Source organism: Pipra filicauda, unplaced genomic scaffold (assembly GCF_003945595.2).
Source record: "Pipra filicauda isolate LSUMZ 115617 unplaced genomic scaffold, ASM394559v2 scaffold9_size5747161_pilon, whole genome shotgun sequence".
NCBI lineage: Eukaryota > Metazoa > Chordata > Aves > Passeriformes > Pipridae > Pipra > Pipra filicauda.
The window spans coordinates 3,084,336-3,110,534 of NW_024105198.1; the positions used below are offsets into that span (position 1 = coordinate 3,084,336).

Consider the following 26,199-nt stretch of genomic DNA (forward strand, 5'->3'; position numbering starts at 1 on the left):
CCCCCAGGGTCCCTCGGAAGCTGTCCCGGCTCTGAGCGCAGCAGTCGTGTGTACTGAGGATGGACCAGCTGGGGACAGGGGGATGGGATCCCCTGATGGCTTCTGCAACACAGCAGGGATCCACAGGGCTTTGGATCCCAGTTAGAAACCATGGGACTGTGGGGTTGACTGTAACTGAAAGGAGAGCTGGAGTATCCTCTGAGCACCTTTCCCAAATGTTCTTGTAGTTGTGCTGCCTATAACATATCCTGTCTCCAAAGAAAGACTTGGTCTCCCATTTCTTCCAGTCCCCAGGTCCTTCCCCTTCCCACAGGGACCATCTGGCTTCACTTACCTACAGAGTCTGATCAGATTTATGCAATCTCTGTTTCAAGAACGACTCTGCCCACGTTCCTATTTAACTTTTAAAGCACCAGTTAAAGCAGTGTTTTCTCCCATTTGCCCTCTTCCATCTCCTTTCTGCCTGGAGGAAGGATCCCTCCTAGGTCCGAGGACAGAAAAGGAATGCAGGGCCTGGCCGAGGTGCCACCAGCTGGGAGCTGCAGATGGGTAGTCTGTGTTCTGAAGTGGGCTGATCCTTCAGGATTCCTGCTGGGACCACTCACCATCCCACAGGAGGCCACATGGCAGGCCCCTGTCTGAGCTGGGTGCGTGATCCCAGCCTGAGGAGCCGTGTCCATCAGGGTGCTGGGCAGGGCTGGGAGTGCTGCACGAGTTCACAGCACATTGTTTTATAAGAAAATGAACACTTTTGCCCCAAACATCCCGTGGGTGGGGTCAGACAGTGAGGATGCCTGAATTTCTATCTTGTCCTTGGACCAGACAATGTCTGTTCCACAGGGATGCTGGGACCTGTGTGCCAGTTTGCGTGACTGCCATCCCAGGCAGGCAGCATGGATTTCGTCCAGAGGGGGAAAAAGCACCAGGGAAGCCAGGCCTGGGTGAGAACCAAGGGATTATCCCACTGGAAAGCAAAGCAAAAGGGAAAAGCTGGCTTGGTTTGCTCAAACATAACACTATCCAGGGATGTGGCCCTGCTGGAGCTGGGGCTGCCCAGCACATGACTGCAGAGCTTTGCCATGGAGGTTACACCTTTGGGATCCCGGGATATAAATCTATGCTACACGGTTGCACAAGCCCTTCCTGAGCCCCCCCGGTCTGTATTGTAACATACTGTTGGGCTGCACCACCCAGGGATTGAGCCCGTGTGGGGAGGTGTCCAACACACAGCATCTGGGGCTTGGAGGGAGGTGTGATCCCAGGGTCTGGACAAGGATTGCTGCCAAAGGGTGGGAAATTTTTGGCCCATTAACAAAGCTCACATTAAGAAATACAAATGTGGTGTAAAGGTGCTGTGACAACAGGGGGTGAGCAATTGTACTGGGCATCTTTTCATTAGTATTACTGGTATTTTCTTTTTAATTATTAAACTTCTATATCTCAACCCACAAGGTAAGAGCTTCTCTTTTCTTTCCCATTCTCCTCCCCTTAGTGGGGTTGTGGGAGAGAGTGGCTCTGTGGTGCTGAGCTGCTGGCTGGGGTTAAAACCACAATGCGGATGCAGGAAGGCAAACCAGTTCACTCCTATTCCCTGAGAAAGTTACTCCAGCCCACTGAAAGCCCCCCAGCATGAAGATGGTGCTTAAATTCCCTGGGACAAGAGGGTCTCTCCTGGCTGGGGCTGATTTAGGGCAAGGGAAGCACTGTGCCCATGTGGAGGGAGAAGTTGCGGAGCCGTGGGGGCCCCATCCTGGTGCAGGTGTGATACAGAGTGATGTCTGTTCCTGAGGGGCTTGTTGGATTGGTGGTGGGGGCCACAGAGATGTTGTGTAGGTGGTGGGGGTCACGTAGATACTGGGTAGGTGATGGGGCCAGGTAGACTCCACCAGCCAAGACCCCTGGGTGCTGAGAGCTGTGGCTGAGTAACTCCATTAGAGATTCTTCTGCCTGGGCTGAGATAATGACCTGAGGACCCCAAGGATGAACAGATGGACAGGCTGGACAGGCACCACTCCTGGGGCGAGCATGGCCCACACAGCTGTCTGTGAGGGCTACAGCTTCTCTTTGGAATGAGAAAAAAATCAATAATTTTCCCCAGATACACATTTTCAAGTATGTGTAATGAAAGACAACTGTGTGTCTTCCTCCCTGTAACTGGGCTGTTTGCACTCTAAATACAGTACAGCTCCTACCTGACTGGCTAATAAGGAATGATTTCCTCTCCTTTTATCTCCAATTAAGCTGAACTGAGCCTGGCATCGCCGCTCCGCAGTCATTTCCCAATGTAGAGGTTTACTAAGTTGTGGGGGTTGGCTTTTAGAAGGCTTGAAAAGATTAATCTCAAATAATGTGCAGGGGAAAAAATGTGGATCTGTGTTAATGTGACTTGGAGGATTTCATTAAAGGATTGATTTTTAAATGTTTGTGCTAATCAGGGGTTAGAGGAAAACGCTCTTGGACTGATCATCTGCCGGCACCGAGCAAAGGTGGATTTGGGAGCGTGGCTGGGGTCTGAGCCCCAAAGCCCTGGCGTGCCTCCAGCTGGCTCTGCAGAGGCTTTTGGGTGTTCTTTAGTGTCTGCACCCAGTGCAGCACTGTGTAGTGGGGAGAGCCCCTTTGTTCAACTACGCTGGGGACTTGGGACCCGGGCACGGATGTGCGGCAGGACAGGGTTCCCTGTGGCAGTGCCCAGAGGGCCCTCACCCAGCTGCCACTGGGGTGCCTGGGTGGGTCCACAGGGTGCTGCCATCCTGCTGGGACCGTGTAAGATGAGGTGCCAGCTCTACCCTCCACCCTGGACTGGGGAGGGTCCCCTCTCCAGCCAGGAGCTGGAGCCCTGGCCATGGGCATCGCCAGGCTCGGGCTGGATTCCGGACGAGCCAGGGATGCCCAGCAGTCTCTGCCCCATCTGGTGCTAAAAGCCCGAGGAGTCCCACTGCTGCTCATCCCACACTTAGATCATGCTCAGAGAGACATTTCTTCCTCTCCAGACTTGAATCTCACAGCCTTCATCACCATCATCTTCCTCTACTCCAGCATGTTCTCCATCACTGCTTCCAGAACAGCGGAGAGAGGTGTCTGCTCCAGGGACGGCACCAGCACAAAGTGGTTCTTCATCATCATCACTGATGCTTGATTGATGCTGGATGCTCATCTTCCTCCTCAGGCTGCTCTCCCTACAGCAGATGGCAATGCCAGGTGAACCCCAACCCTTGGAAAGGCCCTGGAGCACAGCTGGATGTGGGAGCTGCTGGGTTTGGGTCCCTTCACCCACACATGGGCAGCCCCAAGGACATGCATTGCTCGGCCCTGGGCTGCTCCAGTGCTGTTGAAACTCAGCACGAAGGTTTCTTCATCAGCCAGCAGATCTCGTTAGTACTTTATTAATTACACAGATGGGAAGAGCAGCCCCCATCCAAGTCAAACAATTGTTGAAGTTTTATATGATACAAAAGTCCCTTAAATACAAAATATCTGGCTCTAAGTGAGCATCACCTGGTGCTGAGCTCTGCCACCAGTTATATATTAATATTCCACCTGTACAAGTATTTATAGATAGAAAAAAAAGAAACACTTTAAAAAAATATCAGGAGAAAATTCACTCCCCCAAATGTTAGTTATATTTATATATATATATGCATATATAAAACACATATATATATAAAAACACAGACTAGAGGCTGATTTGTGCTTTTTTCACCAAAAGACAGACAGGACATGTTAGGGCCAAACTGACACTGGGGGTCCCCAGCGCATGGGTCGCATTGCCTTCCAGTTGGAACAATGTCTGGGAATTTGAGTCCCTTCCTGAATGGAGAAACCAGGTCGTCTCCCATGTGCTGACAGCTTCGGTGGACAGTTTCTGCATGGAGGCAAGGGAGGGATGGGAAGGGGAATGGACATCTTTGTGGAAGGGAGAGGGCATGGGCTGTGCCCCTATGGCTGCCCGAAGAGGTGATTCCCGGACAACTCCATCTCCCACCACCCCTGGCAGCCAGGAGGGGATGGGGCTGGACTCAGCAGCTGGCACAGGGGTGACCCAGCCTGGGCAACCATGCTCTGCTGCACCGTTCTCATGGTGCCTACAGCCCCAGGCACTACCATGGAGCAGCTAGTGCTGCTCTGCCCTTCTTCCCTCTCTCAGGGCATTGCCCTGAACCCTGATGGCAGCAAAGAAAGGAGAGCTGCTGTTCCAGAGGGTCCCTCCCTCCCACCCTTTGTTCTGCCTTCCAGGCATTGCCCTTTCCCCTCATAGCCCACTTAGAGACAGCTGCTCTGGGGCTCCAGACATGTCCTGCCCCATCCAAACAATGAGTTGGCTGGTTAAGAGGGATGGGATTGGCTTGGTTCATCCAGCCCCACTGAAACCAAATGCACAAGAGGGCTTTTAGCCAAGGAAGAGCGAGGCCCAGGAGTACAGGGCTGCTTCGTCCATGAATTCAGCACCAAAGCTGCAACAGGTTCCCTCTGCCCCTTGACAGGGGCTGGCACTAGAGCTGTACCTATGTACCTATGGGGAGCCTCCCTCCTCCCAGAACAGCAACCTCTTCCACTACCAAACTGTGACTCCCTGGCTGTCCCTGCCGGGTGACACCACAGACACACTGCACCCCTCGCTGCCCACCCTGCACTTCCCGACACAGCTCTGCGACCTGCAGACACGGCCCGTCCTCTCTGCTCGATCCTACTGTGTCCTCCCCCCTCGCTCCACACTCCTTCACCCCCACCATTGCTCCCAGCCGGCGTTGGGACCCAGCTCCTGCCGCAGGCTGCCCTCCTGGGGTCACCCCACAGCCCCTCTTCCTTATCCCCCACCCCTCCTGTGGGACAGGGGCTGCGTGGCTTTTCCTCTGTGGACCCTCTGCCCTGCAGTGCTTCAGGGCTGGTGGGACAGGGACTGCCCAGCCTGGGGTGAAAGGACATTTATAAATATGTGCCTCTGCCTCCCCCTCCACGGGCACTGCCCACGCCGTGCTCCCTGCCGAGAGCCCCAGTCCAGATCCACGGTGAGTCCACGTTAGGCAGGACAGAGCATCTTCCTGGCGCCTCAGATCTTCGTCTCAGGGCCACTGGGACTCAGGGCTGGGAAAGAGTCACGGATCCTCGCCAGCTCCATGGCACAGAGGTGGCCAAAGACTCTGTTGTACCACTCGGGAGACCGGCCCCTGAAGAAGGGAAGAGGCAGGAGAGGGATGAGCGGGCAGGAGGGATGCTGGCACCTGCCATGGAGCAGCACAGTGCCCCTTGCTGGGGACAGGCACTGGGCACAGCTCCCATGGGGAGGGACAAGGAGGTGATGAACGAGCACCATGTGCCAGGACAGGGACCTGCTTCCCCCATCCCCACCTCAGGCATGTGGGGAATACCTGTGACCCAACCAGGCTGCCCCTTCTACCAGCCCACCCTCACACCCCCAAACCCCAGCACGGCTCAGCAGCACCAAGGCCGTGCTCCAGACCCACAGGGAACCCCAGGTGCTCTGCAGGAGCTGCCACCTTGGAGCCATGGGAGGGACTGACTGAGCTGGTGGCTCCTTGTCCAGTCCCCACCTGGCAGGCAAACCCTGGCCCCAGCCCAGCGCCCTCCCCTCGGGGCAGGCAGGACCGTGGGGCAGGAGCCAGGCCAGGCCCATGGAGGGGTGGGCAGCTCTGGTGCCCCACCAGGACCTGGTGTTCTGTCCTCGCCCCAGTGGCACCGAGGGCCCCGTTACCTGAGGTCAGCCCTGCAGATGTGGGTCACTCGGGATCGGCCCATGGCACTGGGCTCGATGAGGTACTGGGACTTCATCACGACAGCCTTGACGCCTCCCTCCACCGGCACCTTGTCGTGCTCCACCGAGAGGGACATGAGCAGGCAGGCTCCCCGCGGCAGGTCCGTGCGCCAGCGCCTGGGGACGGGCAGGGGTCACTCTGTGCCCACCCACGGGGCCCACAGTGGGACTGGAGGGGTGGGTGAGCCCCCCACGGGGGTAGGAGATGGGGTTGGAGCAGGTAGGATCCACCAGACCAAGAGCAAACCCTGCCGGGGTCCCTGCCCGCCCTCACCGGAGCACCATGCAGTCCCTGCGCGGGTGGGGGGCCATGCTGTCCGTCACGTAGTGATACACCTCCATGTCCTGGTCCAGGGCCTCCACCACCTTGCTCTGCAGCAGGTCCTCGTCCCACAGGTGACGCTCCCGCAGCACCCGGTGCAGCACCGTGGCAGGAGGGGCCTCGACCTCCGTGGAGACCTTCCAGAGGCGCAGAGGGTTCCCATCCCCGACCTGAGGGCACAACATGAGAGGCTGACTGGGGATGGGATGGCATGGGATCTGCTTTGGCTGCTGGAGGAGCACTGGATGGCAGCAGCCAGCTTCTCTGCTAATGTGGTGGGCTCTCTGCCAGGACTGCTGGGCCCAGAGCAGCCTCCATTCCTCAGCCCCCTCTCTGGCCAGGGAAAGGGTTGCTGATCCCACCTTGCACAAGAGAACAAGCACCAAGGGGTTGCCAGCAGGTTCGTAGGTGCCTGGAGATCCCCATGGTCACCCCATACACATTTTCCCCATGTCCCCAAGTCCCTCCACACTGTGGCATTTACCTTTTTGCAGGACAGCTCTGTGTTCAGGGGCCCCGGGCTGCTCAGCCACCCCTTGAATTTCTCTGATGACTCTTTGAGCAGGTTCTGGACGCTCTGCTCGAAGTAGGAGTGCAGATCCTTGCTCTCCCCCTGGCATACCAAGTCAGTCAGGGGATGTGGATAAGCATCTGCAGCCATATAGGAGCTGCTCAGCTGCAGCAGGATGTCATGGGAGACCTGCAACCCAAGAACACACATCTTCAGCAAGCCAAATGAATCCTGCAGGGACTTTGTGAGTGTCCTGGGCAGCTAAAGAACCACAACTCATCCCACCAAGGAGTGGGGAGGATGGACACAGCCCCCTGGACATACAGCCTGCACCACCAGGAGATGAAACTGGGCTCTGCCCCTGGGGTGACTGGCCAGTGACAGCTGCCCCACTTAGAGATGGGTGCCCTCATGTCACCCCAGGACTGCACCCACCAGTGAGGTCACACCTCCCACGGGCAGTGCTGGGCTGGACACCACTGCCACCCACCTGGAAGAGCTTCTTGCAGTCGGTGATCATGTGGGAGAGCCCCTGCGTCGCAGCCATGTTCTCGTTAAGGTCCTTCTGGTCCGGCTTCCCCATGGTGCCCCTCTTGTGTATGGCCCTGTGGGGGGCAGGGGGTGCTGGGACCAGTGGGCACCACACGCCTCTAGCCCCCCATGGCTCTGATTTATGTCACACTGGGGACTCCCAGTCTGCAGGGCAGAGCAATGGGCTGTGCCAAGAGCCCATCACCCCATCCCGCTGGCCTCCTCCTGCAACGGGCAGGGAAGGGTGATGGGGAGGTGCCCTTACCTGGGTGAGGTGCTCTCCTTCTTGGACACGTTGAGGTGGAAGATGGAGGGGGCCAGGCACACGGCCAGGTTCCCAGCAGTCATCTGGTTCTCCTCGGCCGAGGCGATGTCGCTCAGGAAGTAGAGCAGGGTCTGCAGCACCTCGCGGTTCTCGTCGGGCATGAGGATGATGGCAGCCTGCACCGCCTGCAGCCGCTGCTCCTTGGACACGACTGCGGGCACGGGGCAGCGCCGGCGTCAGCGGGGCCGCGCCCACAGCCCCCACCCACCCCCACCGCCCCCACCCACGGGAGCAGAGGGACCCTCCTCCCCAGCCCTTACACTGGTAGATCTGCAGGAAGGTGTCCGTCAGCTTGCTGGTGAAGATGGGCTCGGGCAGGTCGCGGAAGTACTGCTTCAGCAGGTCGGCCACGTCGTACGCAGACTGCCCCACGTAGCTGACGTTGTCGGGGCTGCTCTCGTTCATGTGCCGGAGTGCCTGGATCCGGGACTTTACCCCTGACTTACGGAAAATGCCAACCTGAGGGGGCAGAGGGGGGTGAGTGAGCATGGGTGAGCACCTATGGGACAGGCAAAGACACCGTCCCCCAAAAAGCTCCTCCCCCTGACCCAGAGGAGCCACTGAGTGAGGGATGGCCAAGGGGACATCAATGGGTATGGGGTTCCCAAAACAATCCCACCGTCCCACTTCACCACACACCACAGGAGGTGAAAGAAGGCACCCCCAAAGCTATTTTTTCTTGTCCCCAAATCCCAGCACCCTGCCCAGCGGTCGCAGCATCACCTGGTCCAGGCACTGGCTGCGCAGGTAGCGCATGGCCTGCTGGATGCTCTGGGGCAGGGGCTGCCCCGTGCGCTGCACGTTGACAATGGGTGGCACCCCAAAAACCGTCTTGTCCCTGTAGTCGGGGACTTTACTCCTCTTCATGAACTTGGGGACAGTCCTGCAGAGTGGAACAGAGAGAAATCAGTGCAACAATCAGTGCCCTCAACAACCTCTCGCAGGGGGAGTGGGAGCTTGGGAACTCACAAACACACACACACACACACACACACACACACACACACACACACACACACACACACACACTTCTGCCGTGTTTGGAATTCCAGCAGGAATTGCAGCATCTTTTATTAAGCCAAAATGTTTTGATACTTGCCTATGATACTGTCCCACTGTCTCATGCTGCTGCAGCATTTTTAATGCCCCACGAGCATCTGCAGCCCCCATGGCTGCAGATGATGCCAGGAGCCCCCTGGATGCAGACAACGCCAGAAGCCTGGGGGTCAGCCCCAGCTCACACTTGACAGAGCAAAGCCATCCCTTGTTTTGGCTCTTCCCCCTCCCTCTCCACCATCTCCACCCCCTGAAGCTGCCCTGGGCTGGAGGCAGTGCCCGGCACAGCACAAGCTGCAGCTTGTGGGCACCATCCTGATCGCCTCCCTGCCAGCTCACCACGTCCAGGCTTGCTTGTGGGGCACCGAGTACTTCTCCATGATGGCAGTGAGCCGGAGCAGGGAGCACTTCTGGAGCAGGTTGAGCTGGGCCGAGGATTGGCGGTTGATCTCCAGTGAGGCCGAGTTCATGCTGGGCCGGTGTGAGTTCTGGAAGCTGTGCCAACGCAGTTTCCTGGATGAAAAAAGTGGGTGTGAGAGCTGGCGAGCCCAGGGAAGAGCCTGTCCCTGCCCAGGGCACCCCTGGCTGTGGGGAAGGTGCGGGCACAGTGGTGGGTGCAAGAACATCACTCTCCAGCATCGCTAAGCAAGGGCAAGAAAAGCCACAGAACTCAGCAATGGCCAGAGTCCTCCAAGGGCAAGCACGTGGGGGCACTGGCACAGGGGAGGCATGTGCCTCCTGCGCTTACGCCTGGTTTTAGTTAATGAGAAACCTTTCAGTGACGGGCCTGTGCGGACGGAGAGGGCTGGCAGCGGTGGCAGTGGTGTCCTGCGGCCGCCAGAGCGCACCCGCGCCCCGCTCCCTGCTCGGGCTGCGGCTGCTCCAGCCGCACTTCCCTCGCTCCGCCAGCTCCTGCCTCCCTGCGAGGGGCGATCAGCCAGCCCCCCGAGGACGGGATCGGGGTGCTGCTCCTCCGAGCCATGGGCTGTGCACCCCTCCCCGCTGCCCCATCCCTGGAACTGTTCAAGGCCAGGTGGGATGGGGCTTGGAGAAACCCTGTCTAGAGGAAGGTGTCCCTGCCCGTAGCAGGGGGGTGGAAAGAGATGGTCTCTGTCCCTTCCCACCCAAACCATCTCAGGATTCTGTGATACCTGCAGGGCCTCGTGAGCGACGCTCCCACCCCCGAATCCCGGCGCTCCCGCGTCTCAATCTCTTCAGCCTCGTTGAGGGAGTTCCCCGTGCTGTCAAAGTCACTGGCGGAGGTGCCTACGTCTGACATGGATCGCTCTTCGAAGTGCAAGTTGGAGGGTTCCCCTCCCGAATCCAACTCCTCCTCATCCTCCTCTTCCTCACCTCCTTCCTCCCCACCCAGGCCGGGGGCAATGGCTTTACACCAGAGCTCCACCTTCTGCTGCAGCCCCCACATGTGCTGCAGAATGTCGTCGAGGTTCTCATAGGTGACCTCCCCGTCCTTGCAGAAATCCTCGCTGCTGCCGAAGTCCGGCACGTTGTCGTAGACGCTGACCCTGCTGCCCAGGGAGCTGCAGGAGCCGCGGCGCCGGCGGGCAAAGCCGCGGGGGGAGGACGAGCCCTCCGTGCTGCTGCTGCTGCCGCTCCTGCCACCCGCCCCCAGCCCCGCGGCCACGCTCCCCGCGTCCCAGCGGGTCAGGGAACTGCCGCCCAGGGGACACAAGCTCTCGATGGAGAGGGATTTGGGGAAGGTGCCAGGCTTGTGGTCACAGGGGATGTAGACCAGGCAGTCCCCACGGCGAGCCCGCCGGCGCTGGCACGCAGAGGCGGCAGCCCAGGCGCTGCTGGCCGTGGCAGCCGTGTCAAAGTCCTCCAGGGAGACTCCACTGCAGTTGGGGTCAGAGCCCTCCGTGGTGCCCCCGGCGCCGAGCGGGCGGTTAGTCCTGTACGATAGTGAGAAGTGTTTTTTGCCATGGAAAGAGGCAGGTATTCCTCTTTTAGAGGAGTTGGTCCTGGTGGCTGCAAGGTCCCCATTACTCTTCAGGGGGCCCCATCCCGGTGGGAGAGTTTTGCTGCTGTGCAGGGCCACCCTCCTGTCTGGGCTGGCTTTCTCCTTGTCCTTCCTCCGCAGGGACTCGATCCGCTTCAGGAAGCTGCGAGACCGTCGTTTCTTTGGCTTCTCCTTGGAGCCCTCTCTGCGGCTCGGGGGCTGCTCCAGTGAGGAATGCTCGCTCCGGCTGCAGCTGGTGGCACTGGCAGAGGGACGGAGCGGTGACGGGGGTTCAGATGGCGCAGCTGCAGTGCCCAGCGTGCCACGCGTGCCACCCACGCTGCCCACGCTGCCCGTGCTGTGCAGGGACGCGGCCTCCTGGTTGGTGCTGAGGTCCGTGAGGACGCTCTCACGGCTGGACACCGGCCTCATGGTGCAGCTCAAGGCCTCCGAGCCCTGGGAGAGGACATCGGCCGACCCTACCCGGGACCACCTCTTGCTGTCCCTCTGGAAAGCCCACCGGTTGCTGATGGCACACAGGTCTTCCTCCTCAGAGTCTTCATTCTGTGAGTGGTTGAGAACAGGGGATGATCAATCAGTTGGAGCCATGGAGGGTCAGCATGTCCCCCCTGCCCAGGGGACAAGCACCTCAGAGAAGGGCACAGCCACCGGACAGTCCCCAGTGGGGAGGAGAGAAGTGTGTTCACCCCCTTAAACCAGCCCCAGTCCCATTTGGCAGCAGAGGGCTCCAGGAATCACTCTGTACCCAGGATCATCATGGGGCACCCCAGGACACTGTCCCACTGCTGAGCACGTGATCCCCCCCACCCCCCAGACCCCTCCTTGCCCTGAGTGCCCAGGACCTACCTGTTTACGCTGAAAGTGAACATCCAGCTTCATGGAGGCACAAGTGTTCAGGGTCATCAGCCTCCTGCGAGAAACAGAGAGGCTTTACCCTGGTCCCAGCCCCGCTCCTGGCCCCGCGGCCGTCACAGGGCTGGCTTTGGCTTCTTTTCATTTTCCTGCCTGTGCCTGTCACCTGTCAACTGCAGCTGTGGCTCCAGGGGCCAGGGGGACACCCAGCTACTGAGGGGACGATGCCAGCAGATGGTAGCCCAAGCCAGGCCACACACATGCCAGCAGCTGGGGCCACTGGTCCTATGAGTGAGCACAGATGACCTGCTCCAAGTTATTAGAGCAAAACCAGCTCAAAAGCTGCTGTGGCTGGGCCAGGGAATGACTAAAGGACCCAAAAAAGGCCCAAAAGCTCAGACAGGGCGGGACAGGCCTGTCAGACAGACCTCCCATCACCTCCCACCCTGCTGCACCAGAAAGCGGTGTGGGAATCCCCTCCTGCCCAGCACAGCTGCCTCTCTGTCCTGTCGGGAAAACAAGTAACAGACCCTGTTCCCGCCCCTTGTCTGTTCTGGGTGAGAGGGACGGCACAGCGTCAGCGCGGGGGCACGGCTGTGATGATGTGTCCCGAGAGCCAAGGCGAGGCTGAGTCACCCCCAGAACCGGTGACACACGGCCCGTCCGGACAGAGGGACTATCCAGTCAGTCCCTCCCTTTGGGTGTCAGCTTCTGCACTGGCAGAGTCCCCCAGCACACACTGCTCCCTGCACAGCACACCCGGCAGCAGCTCCCTCAGCTCTTCCCGGCCCTGCTGATCCAGCAGCACCGTGTTCTGGTGGAAAACACACGGCCAGGCTGTGCTGCCTGGCACCAGGACAACCAGCATCACACAGAGTATCGTCACACAGAGCCACAGAACACTTGGAAAGGCAGAAGCCCCGACTCAGAGCAGCTGACAGTGCGGTGTGCCAGGGAGGGAGGGTCCCACCGGCACAGACCCACCTGCGCTCGGCAAACCCCCGTGTGAGCCTCCAGCTCCTGCCTCCCAACCCACCAGGAGCCCCTGCAGTTCCTCATCACAAGGCAAGACCCCCTCTCTGATGCACAGACCTGGCTTCCACACCAGGCTTTAGTCCTGGCTCTAGCTCTCCAAGATGTTACACAGCATCCTCACAATATCGCCCTGGCAGTGCTGGGCAATGGTTGGATTCAATGATCTTAGAGGTCTTTTACAACCTAAATGATTCTGTGAGTCTCCGGTGAAGGTGCCCTGGGCACACATGGCCTCCTGCCCTGGGGATCACTGCCAAAGGATGCCACCTGGAGTGGTGGGAGGGGGCAGGGGAGCAGGACAGCAGGGACAACACACCTCTGCTCGGTTTGACAGCTCAGCTCTGACCAACCCAATTCTAGCCGAGCTCTACAGTCTAGTTACCCAAGCTGGAAATTAAAGCACAGCCCAACAGCCCCACAAAGAGAAGAATTATTCCTGGGAAATGTTTCTGTTCTCTAGCAGCTCTGGATGTTCATAAAAAAGCTATTGTTTCCCTGGAACCACACAATACCAGCAGCGCTGCCCAATCCAACTGACACATCCAGAGTCCTCACTGCGGAGGGAGCAACAGCAGCAGAGCAGGCTCTGAGCCCAGCTGAGGTACGAGGTGGGCACCGGGCAGCACCCACCACCCCATCAGCCCAGGACAGCTGCCCCAGCCCTTGCCTGGAGCACATCCCCATGCTGGTTCCATGGCCTGCACTGTGCAGGGATGTGAGGGAGTATTACCTGCACAGGGATTTGAGGGAATCCTGGTCCAGGAAGCTGTGGTCCTTCTTCACAGCGCCGATGTCAAGAGGGAACAAGGAGTCTGGGGAGGAAAGCGAGAGGCACATCAGTGGCCACTCCCGAGCCAGCTGCTCCATCAGGCAACAGGAGGCACGGGAGGAGGGAAAGGCTGCGAGGAGCAAGAGAAGGAGAGACCTGGGTGGCTGGAGACCACTCAGAGGTGGTGCATGCCCAGGGTCCCTGGGCACAGCTCCCAGGTGTGTTAGGTGAGGGTGATGAGGTGCCCAATGGCATCCATCCAGTTCCCTGCTCTGCTGGGATCATGCATGTGGGATCTGGAGCCTCAACCCCAAGGGTCTCAAACCAGCTGTTCATTAAGCCACGGAGTGCAATCACCAAGAGAAGGGAAACAGAGGGAAACACTTGGAGGATGTGGGAAGTTCTGTGGAGAGAGGCTGGAAAGGGGTGGGTTTATTCCCGGACTCCAGCGGCAGCACCGCTCCTCAGTGCCCAGCTGTGAGCACAGCCTGGGGCCAGGACCTGGCGCTGGAGGTCTCCCAGCAGGAACCCAGCCCGTCCTTGCACGTGGGGCCTGCCCCCCAAAATAGACAGCAGCAGCAAACAGGCAGCCCGTAAAGCCATCCCCGGGGGCTGCTGCTGCGGGGCCAGTGGAAGTGCCCGGCCGAACAATGGCCACGGCCCCCGGATCCCACCGGATCCTGCTTCCCGCTATTGTCCGGCCAGCAGGGCCAGCTGCAGCACCGCTCCACATCGACCCCCTGGCCAGGACCAGGGGCCCACTGTGGCTTCCAAGTAAACACAGCTGAGCCTAAGGCGAGGCCCACTGGCACAGCCACCCTGTGACCCACCCTGGGCACCTGGCACAGCGCCGGGAGCGGGAATGCTGGGGGTCTGCCCCTGCCCCACACCTGGGGAGCCCTGGGGACCGGATCTGCACCGGGCTGGGCTCACCGAGCACTCAGAGAGGGCAAGCCGGAGCAGGGCAGGGGCCGCAGGATGGTCAGCAGGGAGGGAGGGAAGGAGGAAAGGAGGGAGAATGTGTTTGCTCTCCACATTACCTACACTGGTTGCCCCTGCACTCCCACCCACGGCAAACACTCACTGAACCTCTCCCAAGCTGATGGCTCTCCAAGGCCTGGTTGCCCTTGGCTGGAGCAGCCACCCTGGGGCTCCTTGTAGCCCTGCCTGAAGGGGAAAAGTTCAGGAATGCAGGAAAGTCAATTGTGGCTGGCTCTCCAGGCCACAGCCAAGGGCACGGCCAAGTTTTACACACGATCATATAATCAGTGAACAATCCTCTCCATCCCCTCCTCTTCCTGGAGTTGTGGGCGCTCTCCCTGCACCTCTCCTCGGAATGTGGATGAGATATGGGCTCTGAGCCCAGGTACAGAGCAGGGGTCAGTGGGAGGAGGCAGCTCTCACCTTCATACAGCTGGGCATACTGGGGGAATCCTGCTGCCCGCAGCCAGTCACAGGCTCTCTTGGCTTCGACTTCTGGAAGAAAGCAAAGAACAGGCTTGAGCACCCGGTGGCAGCAGCAACGCTCCCTGGATCACAGCCCACTCCCCCAGTCGCCCGGCACCAAGCCCCTGTTCCACGTGCACAGAGCAGAGGAGATGCCCAGCTGTGGAACCAGGAGCCAGGGGTCCCACGGGCAGCAATGCCAGGCACAGAGAGGGGGCTCGGGCAGACACAGCTCAGCTGCACCTCTCCAACAGCACCAGGCAAAGATCAGGAAATGACAGGAATGACAGGGCCACAAGACACAATTTTAACCTTCCAGTGAAATGTTTTGTTTCTGAACCCACCAACCAAATGCAGTTCTTGGCCAGGCAGGAGAGGAAGATCTTTATTTGTAATAACGAGTTCAGAGCTCATCAAAGCTCAGGGCTGGTCACTTCTGCAAACATCCTCCAGAAAATCCTGCCAAAGGAGGCCTTCCTCCCCACCTCCTCCCCACCGCCTGGCCCTCCCTGCCTCTTGTTTTGAGCTGGTGTTTGTCCCAATGGGCACCAAACCCCTGATGGGGTTCTACCCCCCTCACCCAGCCAGTTCCCACTCCTCACACAGGCATCAGCCATCGCCTGGATGAATTCATCCAGCAAGCAGCATTGTTTCCTGGGAAATTCCTCAAATTTAGAGAACTTGAGGGAAAACAGCTCAAAACTCCTGCAGCCACAGCAAGTCATTGCTAGATGTTGGCACCGCTGGTCCAATGGCATTTTTACTGCTGAGGGTGACAATGTTGGACCTCAAGGGTAGAAAATGCCTTGGCATCTTCAGGGTCTGTCCCATCTCTCCCAGAGGCACCACCAGGCACAGAGTGGGCTGAGGCTGGACCCACCCAGCACTGGAATACCCCGATTCCATCCCCATCCACCCACTGCCTCAACCCAGAGCTCTGGCTCCATTTTACATTCCCCAGCCCAAATCTACAGTAGGGGGGGAAAAAAGCTCTAAACAAGCAGCTCAATTCAGGACAGGACCAAGCCAAAACCCTGGACCCAAATACTTGGGAAGTTTTGGGAAGAACTTTTGGAACGAGCATCTGCATCTGGGTCCAAACCACACAGCTGTCCCTGGTCGTGGTGCAAGCCCAGCCAAAACCCGGGGCTGACCCCTCCTGCCCTGACAGGGCTCAGCCCCAGCAATCCCAGTGGAGAACTCAGCCCTGGCGTTGTCCCGGGGCAGCTGCTCCATGTGGAGCACTGCATCCCTCCCAAAGACCTGACACTCCCTGGGGAGGGCACCCTGTGGCTGTTGCTGTCCAGCAGGAGGGCACCGAGGCTGGTGGTCCTTGTGAATCTCTTTGGCCATGCCAGCTCTGGAAGCAGATCCCTCCCACAGCCGTGGGGCGGGCAGGACTCAGGGACAGGCATTTCCCACAGCCCCGCCAATGGACCTGCCAGCCTTTGTTCCTTCTCATCTCTGCTCCCCCTTTGCTCCCAGTGGATGTTCCATGGGGCCACCCCAGCCAGTGGCTGCAGCTCCGGGTGCCCCCAGCCACGAGCAGAAACACCAACCTCCCACCTGCCCCACGGATCCTGCCCCAAGGATGGGTCTGGCATCTCCCATGGAGAGGCCGGCGGAGGGAAGGGCAGCAGGAGCAGAGCCCAGCCGAGCTTACCCGAGCCCACGGTGGGGCTGAGCTGGTAGAAGAGCATGGCTGAGCACCGATGGGGACATGCCGAGCCCGGGGACACCCCGCGTGGCCGCGGCGGCGGGGCCGGGAGCAGCCGGAGCAGCCGGGACAGGATGTTCCGCGTGGGACTGGCTCGGCCGCCCATCGCTCCGCTGGAAACGCGGAGTCAGAGCACGACATTTCCTTCCCCTCTGCTGCCTCCCCCGCGCGGGGCTGGCGGGGGGCCAGGGCCCCGCACCTCCCCTCTCCTCCCTCTCTCTGGGAGCCGGGTCCCGGGCTCTGCCTGCTCAGGTCCTGCATCCCCCCCGAGCCCCTCGAACAGCGAGCATCCCCCCATGGGCAGGGTGCTCTGCTCGGCCCAGGCTGAGCCCTCCCCACGTTGAAGCTCTGGCACAGAAAAGCTTTTCAAGTGTCCCGTCCCAGAGGGAGCCAGCAGCCAGCTTCCTCCTCCTCCCGCCCTTCCCACGGACGTGCTTTCCCAGGGAGGCGCAGGAAAGGTCGGGCAGGCAAACGCTCCTGCCGCGGGGGCACAGCCGGACACCGGGCACAGGGTTACCCATTTCAGCCGTGTTCCCAGCCCTCCCTGCCACCTCCTGGCAGCCTCACTGCCAGGGCAGGGGGATGGAACCTGAGCCCAGAACCCATCCCTGGCTGCAGCCTCCCATGGGAATCCAGCCTGACCCCAGGGAATGGTGCCTGGAGACCCTCCACTGCCTCAGCCTGAGCCCCGGCAGCAGCCACAGAAACGGGTTTCCAATGGGGACATGGGGATTCTCTGATGTCTAATACAGGCTCATCGAACACTACACCCACCCTCAGCAGGGCACAAAGAGGGTCTCCTCGCCTCCTCTGGTCAGCAAATAATTTCCAGGAGCTTGTAGCAGCTCAGTATCTTTGAGATCTGCAGTTTAAATGGGCCGGAAATTATCCCATTCAAGTTGCATCGCGGGAGGAGCAGGGAAAGGCACTGGCAGACAGGCAAGGAAACACGCCCAGCAGAGCCCACACATCCATGGGAAACAAGAGGATAAATCCCACCAGCTTCCTGACTGCAGGCAAGGAAGATAGACCAGTGATCCCAATATGCCTCAGGCTCCCGAGGAAGCTCTCCATGGGAGATGAGCCCTCGGGAAACACCTGGACAACCCCATGGGGTGAACCAGCACCAATGCCCTCACTGGAAAAGGCTCCCAATGGTGCACAACCCCCATGAGCCACCAGAGATTCCTCCCAGGCAAAGGCTCTGCCCTTCTCTGGCACCTGCTGAGGCTAGATGGCATTTCCCAAGAAAAGGCACCCACAGCTGCTCTCCCCTCCCCTGCACCTGGCAAGGGGCACAGGCTATGGCCCAGGGGCCACTGTGGCCCATCAGAAACGCCCCAAGTGGGTCCAGCTCCCCCAGTCTGGGGTCACTCACCTGGTCCCCCCAAGGCAGGGAACCCAGACCCCCCAGCACCCCCCAGCACACCCGGGCGAGGGGCAGAAAGCAAAAACAAAGGAAGAGAAGAGGCTCCCATTGTGCCAGAAGAAAGGGATAAAAAACAACATGGAAGTGGAAAAAAAGGACGAAATTCCCCAATCCCCTTCCTGCACTCACTGCACCACAGCATTTCCCTGGACATAACCCACTGATGGCTCCAACAGGAATGGTTCTGGCTGTGGGGTGCCTGGAGTCTGACATCTCTGCCCTGAGTGCTTTTGGAGTTCCATCCACCCCGCCCTGGCCTGGAACAGGCGTGGACAGGGAAAAGCCCGGGATCATAAAACTGTAAAACCAGCAACCTGGAACACCGGAGCCAGTCGAATTACAGGCAGGAAAGCCACTTCCCAGAACCCTGGCTCTGCACTTTCCCTTTAACAATCAAAACTAAGAAGGGAGAAATCCCAGCCCAGGCTCCCAGCTTCCCACAGCAAGGCTCCAAATCCCCACAAAACATCCCACGCAGCCAATTAGTGTGTGAGGAGAAAACCCTGCCACGAAATCGCCCTCACGTTACCTCATGGAAAGCTGGAAACAGCTGCCCGGCACTGCGGGGGAAGCTCCAACTCCAGCACCAGTGGGGGGAAATTGCTGGTTTTTCTTTCTTTTTGGTGAGATTTCTTTCCATCCCACCTGAAAATAAATCTCTGCATACAACAGGGACTTCCCTTCCCAGCTGGAAGCAGAAGTTCTCACCTGCCTTTTACAGGAATGACAGAAACTCCCAAGGCCTCTCCCAAACCAGGGAGATGTGCCTTCACTGCTTGAAAACGTGAGGAGCTGAAGCAGGTTTCCCATGAGAAAGGTGTATGTATCCTACTGCTGCTGAAGGTATTGGGGCCAGCACGGCCAGAGAAAGAGGGACTGACTCTGCCTGCAGCCCCCAGTGCTGTGCCTGCAGAAATTGGGGCTGCCTCCCTGAGGGGCATCACTCAAACACAGCCAAGGGCCAAACCCAGACCCTCCGTGCCCACTGGAGACACCTGTCCCCTCCCAGTGTGCTTGGGAGGAAACCCCACACTGCCCCCCTGGCACTGGGCTCTGTGTCCACCAAGCTGAGCTCTCGGAGCACGAGGCAGACAGAGCTTCACACAGCCATGGGCATTTCCCAGCCATGGGCATCTCCTGTCCATGGGCACCCCCGTCCACGGGCAGCTTGGCACGTGGCACCAATGAACACCAGTTATCTGTTTCCAGCTCCCAGCAGCATCCAGCAAAGGGCAGAGACTTCAGAGCTGCCAGCACAGACACGGACAGGGCACACGGGCAGGAATGAGGAATGCCGTTGGATGTTCTCCCAGACACGGCGTGTTTCCATAATTAACCTTCACACAACAAATAGGTCCCATAAGTTTTGGGAACTGCTCCTTTCTATGTCACCAACTAGGAATCTATGTCACCAACCAGAAGTATCACCTCTAGCCCTGAAATGTCTGGTCCAAGGGCAACACTCCCTGGGGCTGGCACCTGGCAAGGTGGACGGCACTGCGGGGACACCAGAGCCCTCTGCCACCCAGCTTCAGTCCCAGACAGCTGCTGTGTGGGGCAGATGAACACTAGGGACATCCAGGGGGAAAAACATTTCCAGAGGCATCAAAGAAATTTCTGATGGTGTCTGCATGGGGGCCAGTACCCAAGCACCAGCTAGTACAACCTGGGCAGGAATCCCTCTGGCTGCCATGGGGCCGGGAGACTCATTGTGTTTCTGGATCAGATCTGGATCAGAATCCATGCAGGATGGGTGTTTAGGCCCTCAGCAGCACCACTGCAGTCCCCAGAGCGCTCCCCCCCCCTTATCTCTGCTCCCCTTGCCCCTTGGCTCAGCTCCAGGGCTGCCTGTAACCGCCCTTATCGGCTGCAGGGATGAGGCAGCTCTGGTTTCCTCTCCTCAAACGAGCCCAACAGCAGCCTCAGGTCTGCTTTATTGTGTTCTGAAAGCTCAGACCAGCCCTTTGCACCCAAAGCCGCAGAGCCTGGTGCTGCCTGCAGGAACGCAGCTCCAAGGAAACCCAGGTGCTGCTGGAGCACTCTGTCCAGCCAAAAAGCAGCTCCTGCCCTCCCAGGTTGGCACCTGGGACAGGAGCTGCATCCCACATGCACAGGGAACACCACTGCTTCCCCAAACATCACTTGGAGAAACTTAATTTCAGGCTTGCAACCTGTGCTGTTTCTATTAAAGGTGAGAAGAAAGCACTGAAGCAGCTACAATCAGCCCCAAACACCTGAGGCTTAGGATGATGGAATGGTTTAGGCTCAGAAAGCCCCCGAAGATCATCAAGTTCAGCACTGCCAAGGCCACCACTAGCCCATGTCCCTTCTTCACAGCAACACACCTTGACAGACCCCGCAGGGCAGGGTTGAACAGCAGATGCCACACTCAGGGACACAGGGAAGGATCCTTCCAGGAGGGAAGGATCCAGAGGGATGTGGGACACACCATTCAGTGGATGTGGTAGCAGGATGCAGTGGTGAGGCAGAGATGGACCTGGCACTGCCATGATGGCTGTGGGAGTGTCCCACAGGATATTCCAGATTCCTGCTCCCACAGGACACCTCCTCCCAGCCCTCGGCTCCGCAGAGCCCAGGAGCAGGAGTGCTGCGGCAGCTCAGGGGTTACACGGCCCACCCGAGTGCTGCGGCTGCAGAGCAGATGTCTGGGGGGAACAAGGGATGGACAGAGAGAGGAACAGAAACAAAGGGCCAGGAAGGTGAGGACCCTGATCTGTCCTTGCCTTCTCCACCTGCATTTCTGCAGCTGCTCTGACCCCAGAGGAACAACCGAGAGGGCAGGACCATCCCCCTGTGCTGGGGAGTGCAGCAGCAACAGCCTCCCATGTCCAAGGGAAACCCAGGAGGAACCTGGCCTTCCATCTCTGAAAAGACAACAGCAAAGCAATGTCATGGCAGAGAGGATCCCTGGCTCCAGCCCACCCCCTGCACCACCCCAAGAAGGTCTCCATCAGCGCCGGCACAGCCGCTGGCCACCTCTGTCAGATCTGTCCTTGGGGTGAATTCCTGCCTTGTCTTTGGCACTGGTTCATTATTCCCTTCCTGGCTGGTGTTTGCTGAGCCCAGAAAGAGAAATCCAGAAGAGAGTCCCCAAATAGTTTGGTTTGGAAGGGACCTAGAAATCATCTGGACCCCTCCCACCCCCCCTTCCACTAGACCAGGTTGCTTCAAGCCCTGTCCAAACTGGCCTTGGACACTTCCAGGGATGGAACATCCACAAGGAGCAAGATGGAAACAGCTACTCAGACGCTGAAAAAAATAATCCATCTTGCCCATCCTGTATCCCACCCTTTCTAAAATTGCCCTGCTGTTTTCCTGTTGACCATTCCATGGATCTCACACACACTTTGTCTGGACTAGTGGACGCCGTCCCTCCGGGGCAGCCAGTGGTGCCAGAGCTCCGGCACGGATCCCCCACTGCAGGTACTGGCCTAACCTCACCTCCCCGTGAGAAGGGATTGCATCCCACATTTCTTAACATGGACAACAACAAAAGTCCAGTTTTCACTGCTTGAAGGAGTGTTAGACCCAGCACAGACAGCACAACCCCCCACAGCCTATCCTGCCTCCGGCACGGCTGAGATCAACACCCAGAGTGCTGCGTCCCAGCGCTGCTTTCACCATAGCACTCACACCACAGGCAGCACGAGACCCAACACCAGCCACCACCAAAGGCCAAGGAAGACCAAGGCAAAGGAAAACACCAACAGTTCTGCTAAAAAACCAGACCCAGCAGTAGCTCTGGCTTTGCAGGGAGCTCTCAGTTCCAGTCACAGCACCCACAGCAGATGTGCATTTGCATCTCCTGCTGCAGCTGCTCTCCTGCATCCCACCTTGAGGAGCAACCCTCAGCTCCTACTGCTGAATCCAGGCACCAAAACACAGTTACTCACTTAATACATGAGGGAATTCCCTCCTACTGTTATGCATTTATTTAGCACAAACACGTGTGTGTTACCAGAGGAACCCATGGAGCAGCATTCCCTCGTGGTCTTGCTGCAGCTTTTTCCATGCTGTACAGAATCACAAACCCAGCTGAGGAATGTTCAGGCTCTGGTGGCTTTTGTGGGAGCCCTGCAAGCTCCCGGGGACAGGGACCCCAAACCACAGCTGTCACACCTGGCCAGTGGGCACTGCCACAGCCCTGGAGCAGAAATGTGCCTCCACGGGAAGAAATGGGCACTGAGTTCCCAGCAGAGGCACTAAGGGTTACTTTGGGGCTCTCTTCTTCCCTTTTTAAAGGCTACAATACAAAAATAACCCCAAATCAAGTGTTTCCCAGCTCTGTGCAATAACCTGCCTCCTTCCCCTGCCTCCCTCATTCCCCACTGCAGCGTGACTCCAAAGCCACCTCCCTCCTGCCCGTGGCCACTGGCCACCAGCCTTGGCATTGGTTTATCAACTGGTCCCTGCCATCTGGGGGGAGCCAGTACTCCTCACTGGCAAAATTCAGGGTTTTAACCCCAGGGAGTTGTGGGTGCACAGCCAAGCACAAGGCCCCCCCTCAGCCCACTGCTGGCACAGAGGAGGTGCAGGGACAGAGCCTGTGCAGGGACACATCCAGGCACTCCTCCAGACAGAGCCATACAGCACGGCATAAACAACAAAAACCCCAAACCCTGAGCTTCACAAAGCAGCCACAGAACATTTCTCAGGTGGACACAGGTCTGTGTGTGCCAAGACAGGGCTGTCACCTGCCCGTGAGGCTCTCCCATCGGGACCCCCTCCTGCTGTGCCCAGTGTCCACTGGCACCACTCAGGCTTCACTAACCCGACTCCAGGGGGCATTTTCCTCCCCACACCACAGTTCCAAAGCTGTTCCCTTCTTATTCCCTCCTCTCCTCTTTTTAATACTGCTTTTAAGTCAGCAAACTGGCGTCAGCAGGTGATGCCACATCCCACGGCACAGCTGGTACCGGCACCATCGTGCTCCCAGTCATGCCAGCTGCCATCCCACCACCCTCACTGCCTGGCAGGAGGAGGGGGTCAGGCTCACAGAAAGGCATTTTGGCTTGGGTTCAGGAAAAAAAAACAGAGATCGAGAGGAGCTGGCACATGGCACTCACTGTGCTCTCACCGGCTCAGCTGCCTCTGTCAGAAATAAACCCAAATATTACCAAGGCTGTACCTTCCCTGGGGAGCAGAAGGGGGAGGAAAAGCCCCACACAGTGTGGCCGAGGCCAGCCCGTGCTCTGTCACTGCCATTGCCCCCTCATCCCTCTCCCACACAGCCACGCACAGGGCTCCCTGCACACCCCCTGTAGCCCCTCTCAGGCACACGCAGGGCAGTAGCTACAGAGCACTTCAAGGGGAAAAAAAGGTAAAGGAAAAGCCGTTTGTCAAGAAAAGATAAAAAAACCCCTCAACTTAAAAACAACACAACCGACACCTCTGAACCCTTCCCTCGCCCCGCTGTGCAAAAGCTAGAGTGAACCACCCTGCTGCAGAGGAAATGCTGCTTCCAAGAAATCTCTGACAAGAGAAAAGGTCATTTTACAGCCTTTCCCACCTCCCCTGAGAGCGTTTGCTGGCTGGAGCCTCCCAATCCAAACACAGAGCCTGGACACGAGCAGACTCACCATGGCAGGAGCTGTTAATCCCGGCTTTGTTCATTTGAAACCGTGGATCAAATGCAGAAAAAAGTATCAGCATGACCCCCGGCCTCCTTCATCCCCTCCTTGGCCACCCAGCGCTGTCCGCCGGTGGTTAGAGACCTTCCCCCGGGCACCCCCGGGAGAGCCGCGACCTTTCCCCGCGGTGCCGAGCCCCGCGATGTGCCCCCGCTGCCCCGCTCCCGTCACCAGCAAACAGGACATCCCGGCCGCGCAGGGCTGAGCCGCCCAGGCGGGGGTGGGAGCGGCGGGGAGGGCTCCAGGCGGGGAGGGCTCCATCCGGAGCGCCGGGGAGCGCTGAGCCCTCCCAGCTCCGGCACAGCCCCGCACGGACACCGGCGTGTCCTGCCCTGCACGGGCTGCCGGTCCAGCCCGGCGAGCTGCAGCGTTCAATTCCAGCTGGAAAAAATGAGGGACTGGGAGTGAAGCTTCCCGCAGTGCGGCATCGTGCCAGCCCCAGGCGCTGGGAGCGGGGCTGGACGGGAGCGTGGCACTGTCCGGCAGTACTCCAGGAGGGAGAAGAGGGATGGGCACCCCAAAGCCCCCTTTTCCACCCCATCAGACATGGACTACTCAAGCCACTGACTGTGATCTCCAGCTGAGGCTCCTCTCGGCTGCCAGCGCTGCCCAGGAACACAGCTTTCTCTCTGCCAGGGATGAGAAGGCTGGGGAAAGGGAAATCCAAGGCTGATCCATCATAAATTTCCCAGTCCCTCAAGGTACAAAAGAGGACTAAAAGCTCAAAAAGATGGTTCAGGGACAACAACAGGGGTGCCTGCAATCCAAGATATCCAGACCTAATTGCCCAATTCCCTACAATGTCTCAGTTTATGCTCTGCCCAGTTTGCTCCACCTGCCCTGGGAATGCTCCTTCCCCATGCAGCAGTGCTTACCTCTCGGGCAGCCCAAAGCAGAGGGGTCAGCAGAGTCCAAGTGAGAAGCTGTGGTTGACACGGGATTAGTCTCCACAGTAAAAAGCACATTTCCTGCGACTGTACTTCCCCAGCCGGTGCTGTGGCACAAATCATTCCCAGAACGAGCTGTGAGATCCCCTCAGCTGAGCATCATCTCGCCTTGTTTCTGATTCCCAGTGAGAAACACGATAGGTCTCTCATCCCTATCCAGGGATACGGCATTGGAAAACACCCCGCCCACCCCCCAGCTTCCTTACACCCGGCAGGTCAGACAGAAGAGAGCAGGAAGAGGCAGGACAGGGACCCGAGGGCCACTGTGATGCCTTCTGCCTTCTCCAGACCCAGGCCCCTCCAGACCACGCTGTCCAAACAGGCAATGGAAGCTCAGACAACAGCCCCAGTGTCATCACAAAAACGTGGGGGGCAGTGACACCTAAGGACAAGGGTGGAAGAAACAGCACAGACCTCAGGTTAGGGAGGTCACCGAGCCAAACAGGAGCCCACAACCTGCCTCGCTCTTTTTTCCCTTTCTCCCCACTGGAAGGAGACACTGTTGAGGCTGGATTTGAAGTTCAAGGCTCCCCATTCTTCATGAGCCAACAGGAGATGCTGGGACAGCAGGACAACGGCCTTTTGGAGAAGTCTTAAAGGATGTCATAGTTTTGCAAAGAGACAAAGGAACATTTCAAAAAAATACAGAAGTCTCCTTGCCAGGAATGTGGGGAATGTCAGGGAATATTACAAAACAGGATACAAAAGCTGGCCTCAAGCAATGTTAGCGACTCATACACTGGCCTGACAGTCAAGATGTTGAATCCCAGTGGAAGACCAACCATGGGGATGGCAGAGGCAGTTTATATGGTCCCATCTGTCTGTCTCCCACCAGTGAATCCAGCACAGCCAGCTCTGCCAGCTGTCCCTGTGCCCCTTCCCACAGCCAAGCCCACCCTGCACCAGGACACAGGTCAAAACAGAGGCCTTCACATCAAACAGGGTATTTCTGAGGAGCTGAGGCAAGCAAAGCCTCACAGGACACAGTGAAGGGCCAGGGAGGACCCGAGGATGCACAAAGGGAACTGGGTTGATCTGTGGCTGAAGGTCATGAATCCCAGGCCTTTGCTGTAAACAATGAGGAAAAGAGATGGTTCAAACAATTTTTCCTCAGTTTGGTTAATTAACCAAGCGCTTCCCAGCCTTCTGAGGGATTTACAGGCACAGGAGCTCCCACCCCCTCACACAGCTATTCCAGCTCATGGGAAGTTATGACGCCGAAGGCATCGGAGCCGGAGCAGTGGCTGCCAACAGCAGGGTCAGGAGCAGAGGAACAGCTCTGGGGTCAGGCCAAGGAGAAGCCCAGGGGTCAGGCAGCAGCAGGAAGACCCAATTCCACACACCAACCGCTTGCAATAGAAAACAGAAGCCTCTTACTGGCAGAGCAGTGCCTTTGGCAGGAATGGGCATGTTTGTTCCAGCTTCCCTTCCATGTGAAACCCCCTCTGTAAGGAAAAGATTTGTCACAGCAAGACCCACTTGGGGTTTTCTTGCCCAGCCCTGACAGCACAACAGCTTTGCTGGAGCTCACAGCCAGACATGGTGAGGACAGAGCAGCTGCTTGGGGGAGACAGATCCCCTCCTGATGGCAGGATGATGCCAGGGCTGCCAAAGGCTCCAGTCCACATCCAGTGCTTTCCAGGGATGATACAAGGAACACCTTGCCCTAATGACAGTCATTCTGGAATACCCAATGTGATCACACAGGGAGGAACCTCTCCAACCAAACCTCCACCTCAGTGGCTGTGCACGCAGGGAAGCCCCTCTTTTCCCACAGCTTCAGGAGGAAGGAGTGATGTCCCAGAGCTCTTTGGCTAATGGAAAACCAGCCAGGAGGAGCCTCCACAGGGCTTGAAG

The 26,199-nt window shown here is 58.3% G+C and overlaps 1 protein-coding gene across 4 annotated transcripts in view; it reads right to left on the bottom strand.

The window, feature by feature from the left end:
* Positions 1-3,367: 3,367 nt before the first annotated feature.
* The window catches only part of STARD8 (StAR related lipid transfer domain containing 8), a 45,575-nt gene continuing 22,743 nt past the window's right edge, over positions 3,368-26,199 (bottom strand). For 2 of the 4 annotated variants that reach the window (XM_027730942.2, XM_027730946.2), the window contains 13 exons: positions 14,557-14,628; positions 13,114-13,195; positions 11,343-11,406; positions 9,667-11,039; positions 8,855-9,028; positions 8,183-8,342; positions 7,720-7,918; positions 7,400-7,610; positions 7,094-7,208; positions 6,577-6,792; positions 6,045-6,262; positions 5,711-5,887; positions 3,368-5,165 (listed from right to left, as the gene is read on the bottom strand). In XM_027730942.2, the coding sequence (XP_027586743.2) occupies positions 5,048-5,165; positions 5,711-5,887; positions 6,045-6,262; positions 6,577-6,792; positions 7,094-7,208; positions 7,400-7,610; positions 7,720-7,918; positions 8,183-8,342; positions 8,855-9,028; positions 9,667-11,039; positions 11,343-11,406; positions 13,114-13,195; positions 14,557-14,628 (3,179 nt within the window). In that variant the 3' untranslated portion in view covers positions 3,368-5,047. Of the gene's footprint in view, positions 5,166-5,710; positions 5,888-6,044; positions 6,263-6,576; positions 6,793-7,093; positions 7,209-7,399; positions 7,611-7,719; positions 7,919-8,182; positions 8,343-8,854; positions 9,029-9,666; positions 11,040-11,342; positions 11,407-13,113; positions 13,196-14,556; positions 14,629-16,261; positions 16,330-23,344; positions 23,661-26,199 lie in introns of those variants that run through there. The other 2 variants (XM_027730943.2, XM_027730939.2) reach the window with 2 other exon arrangements.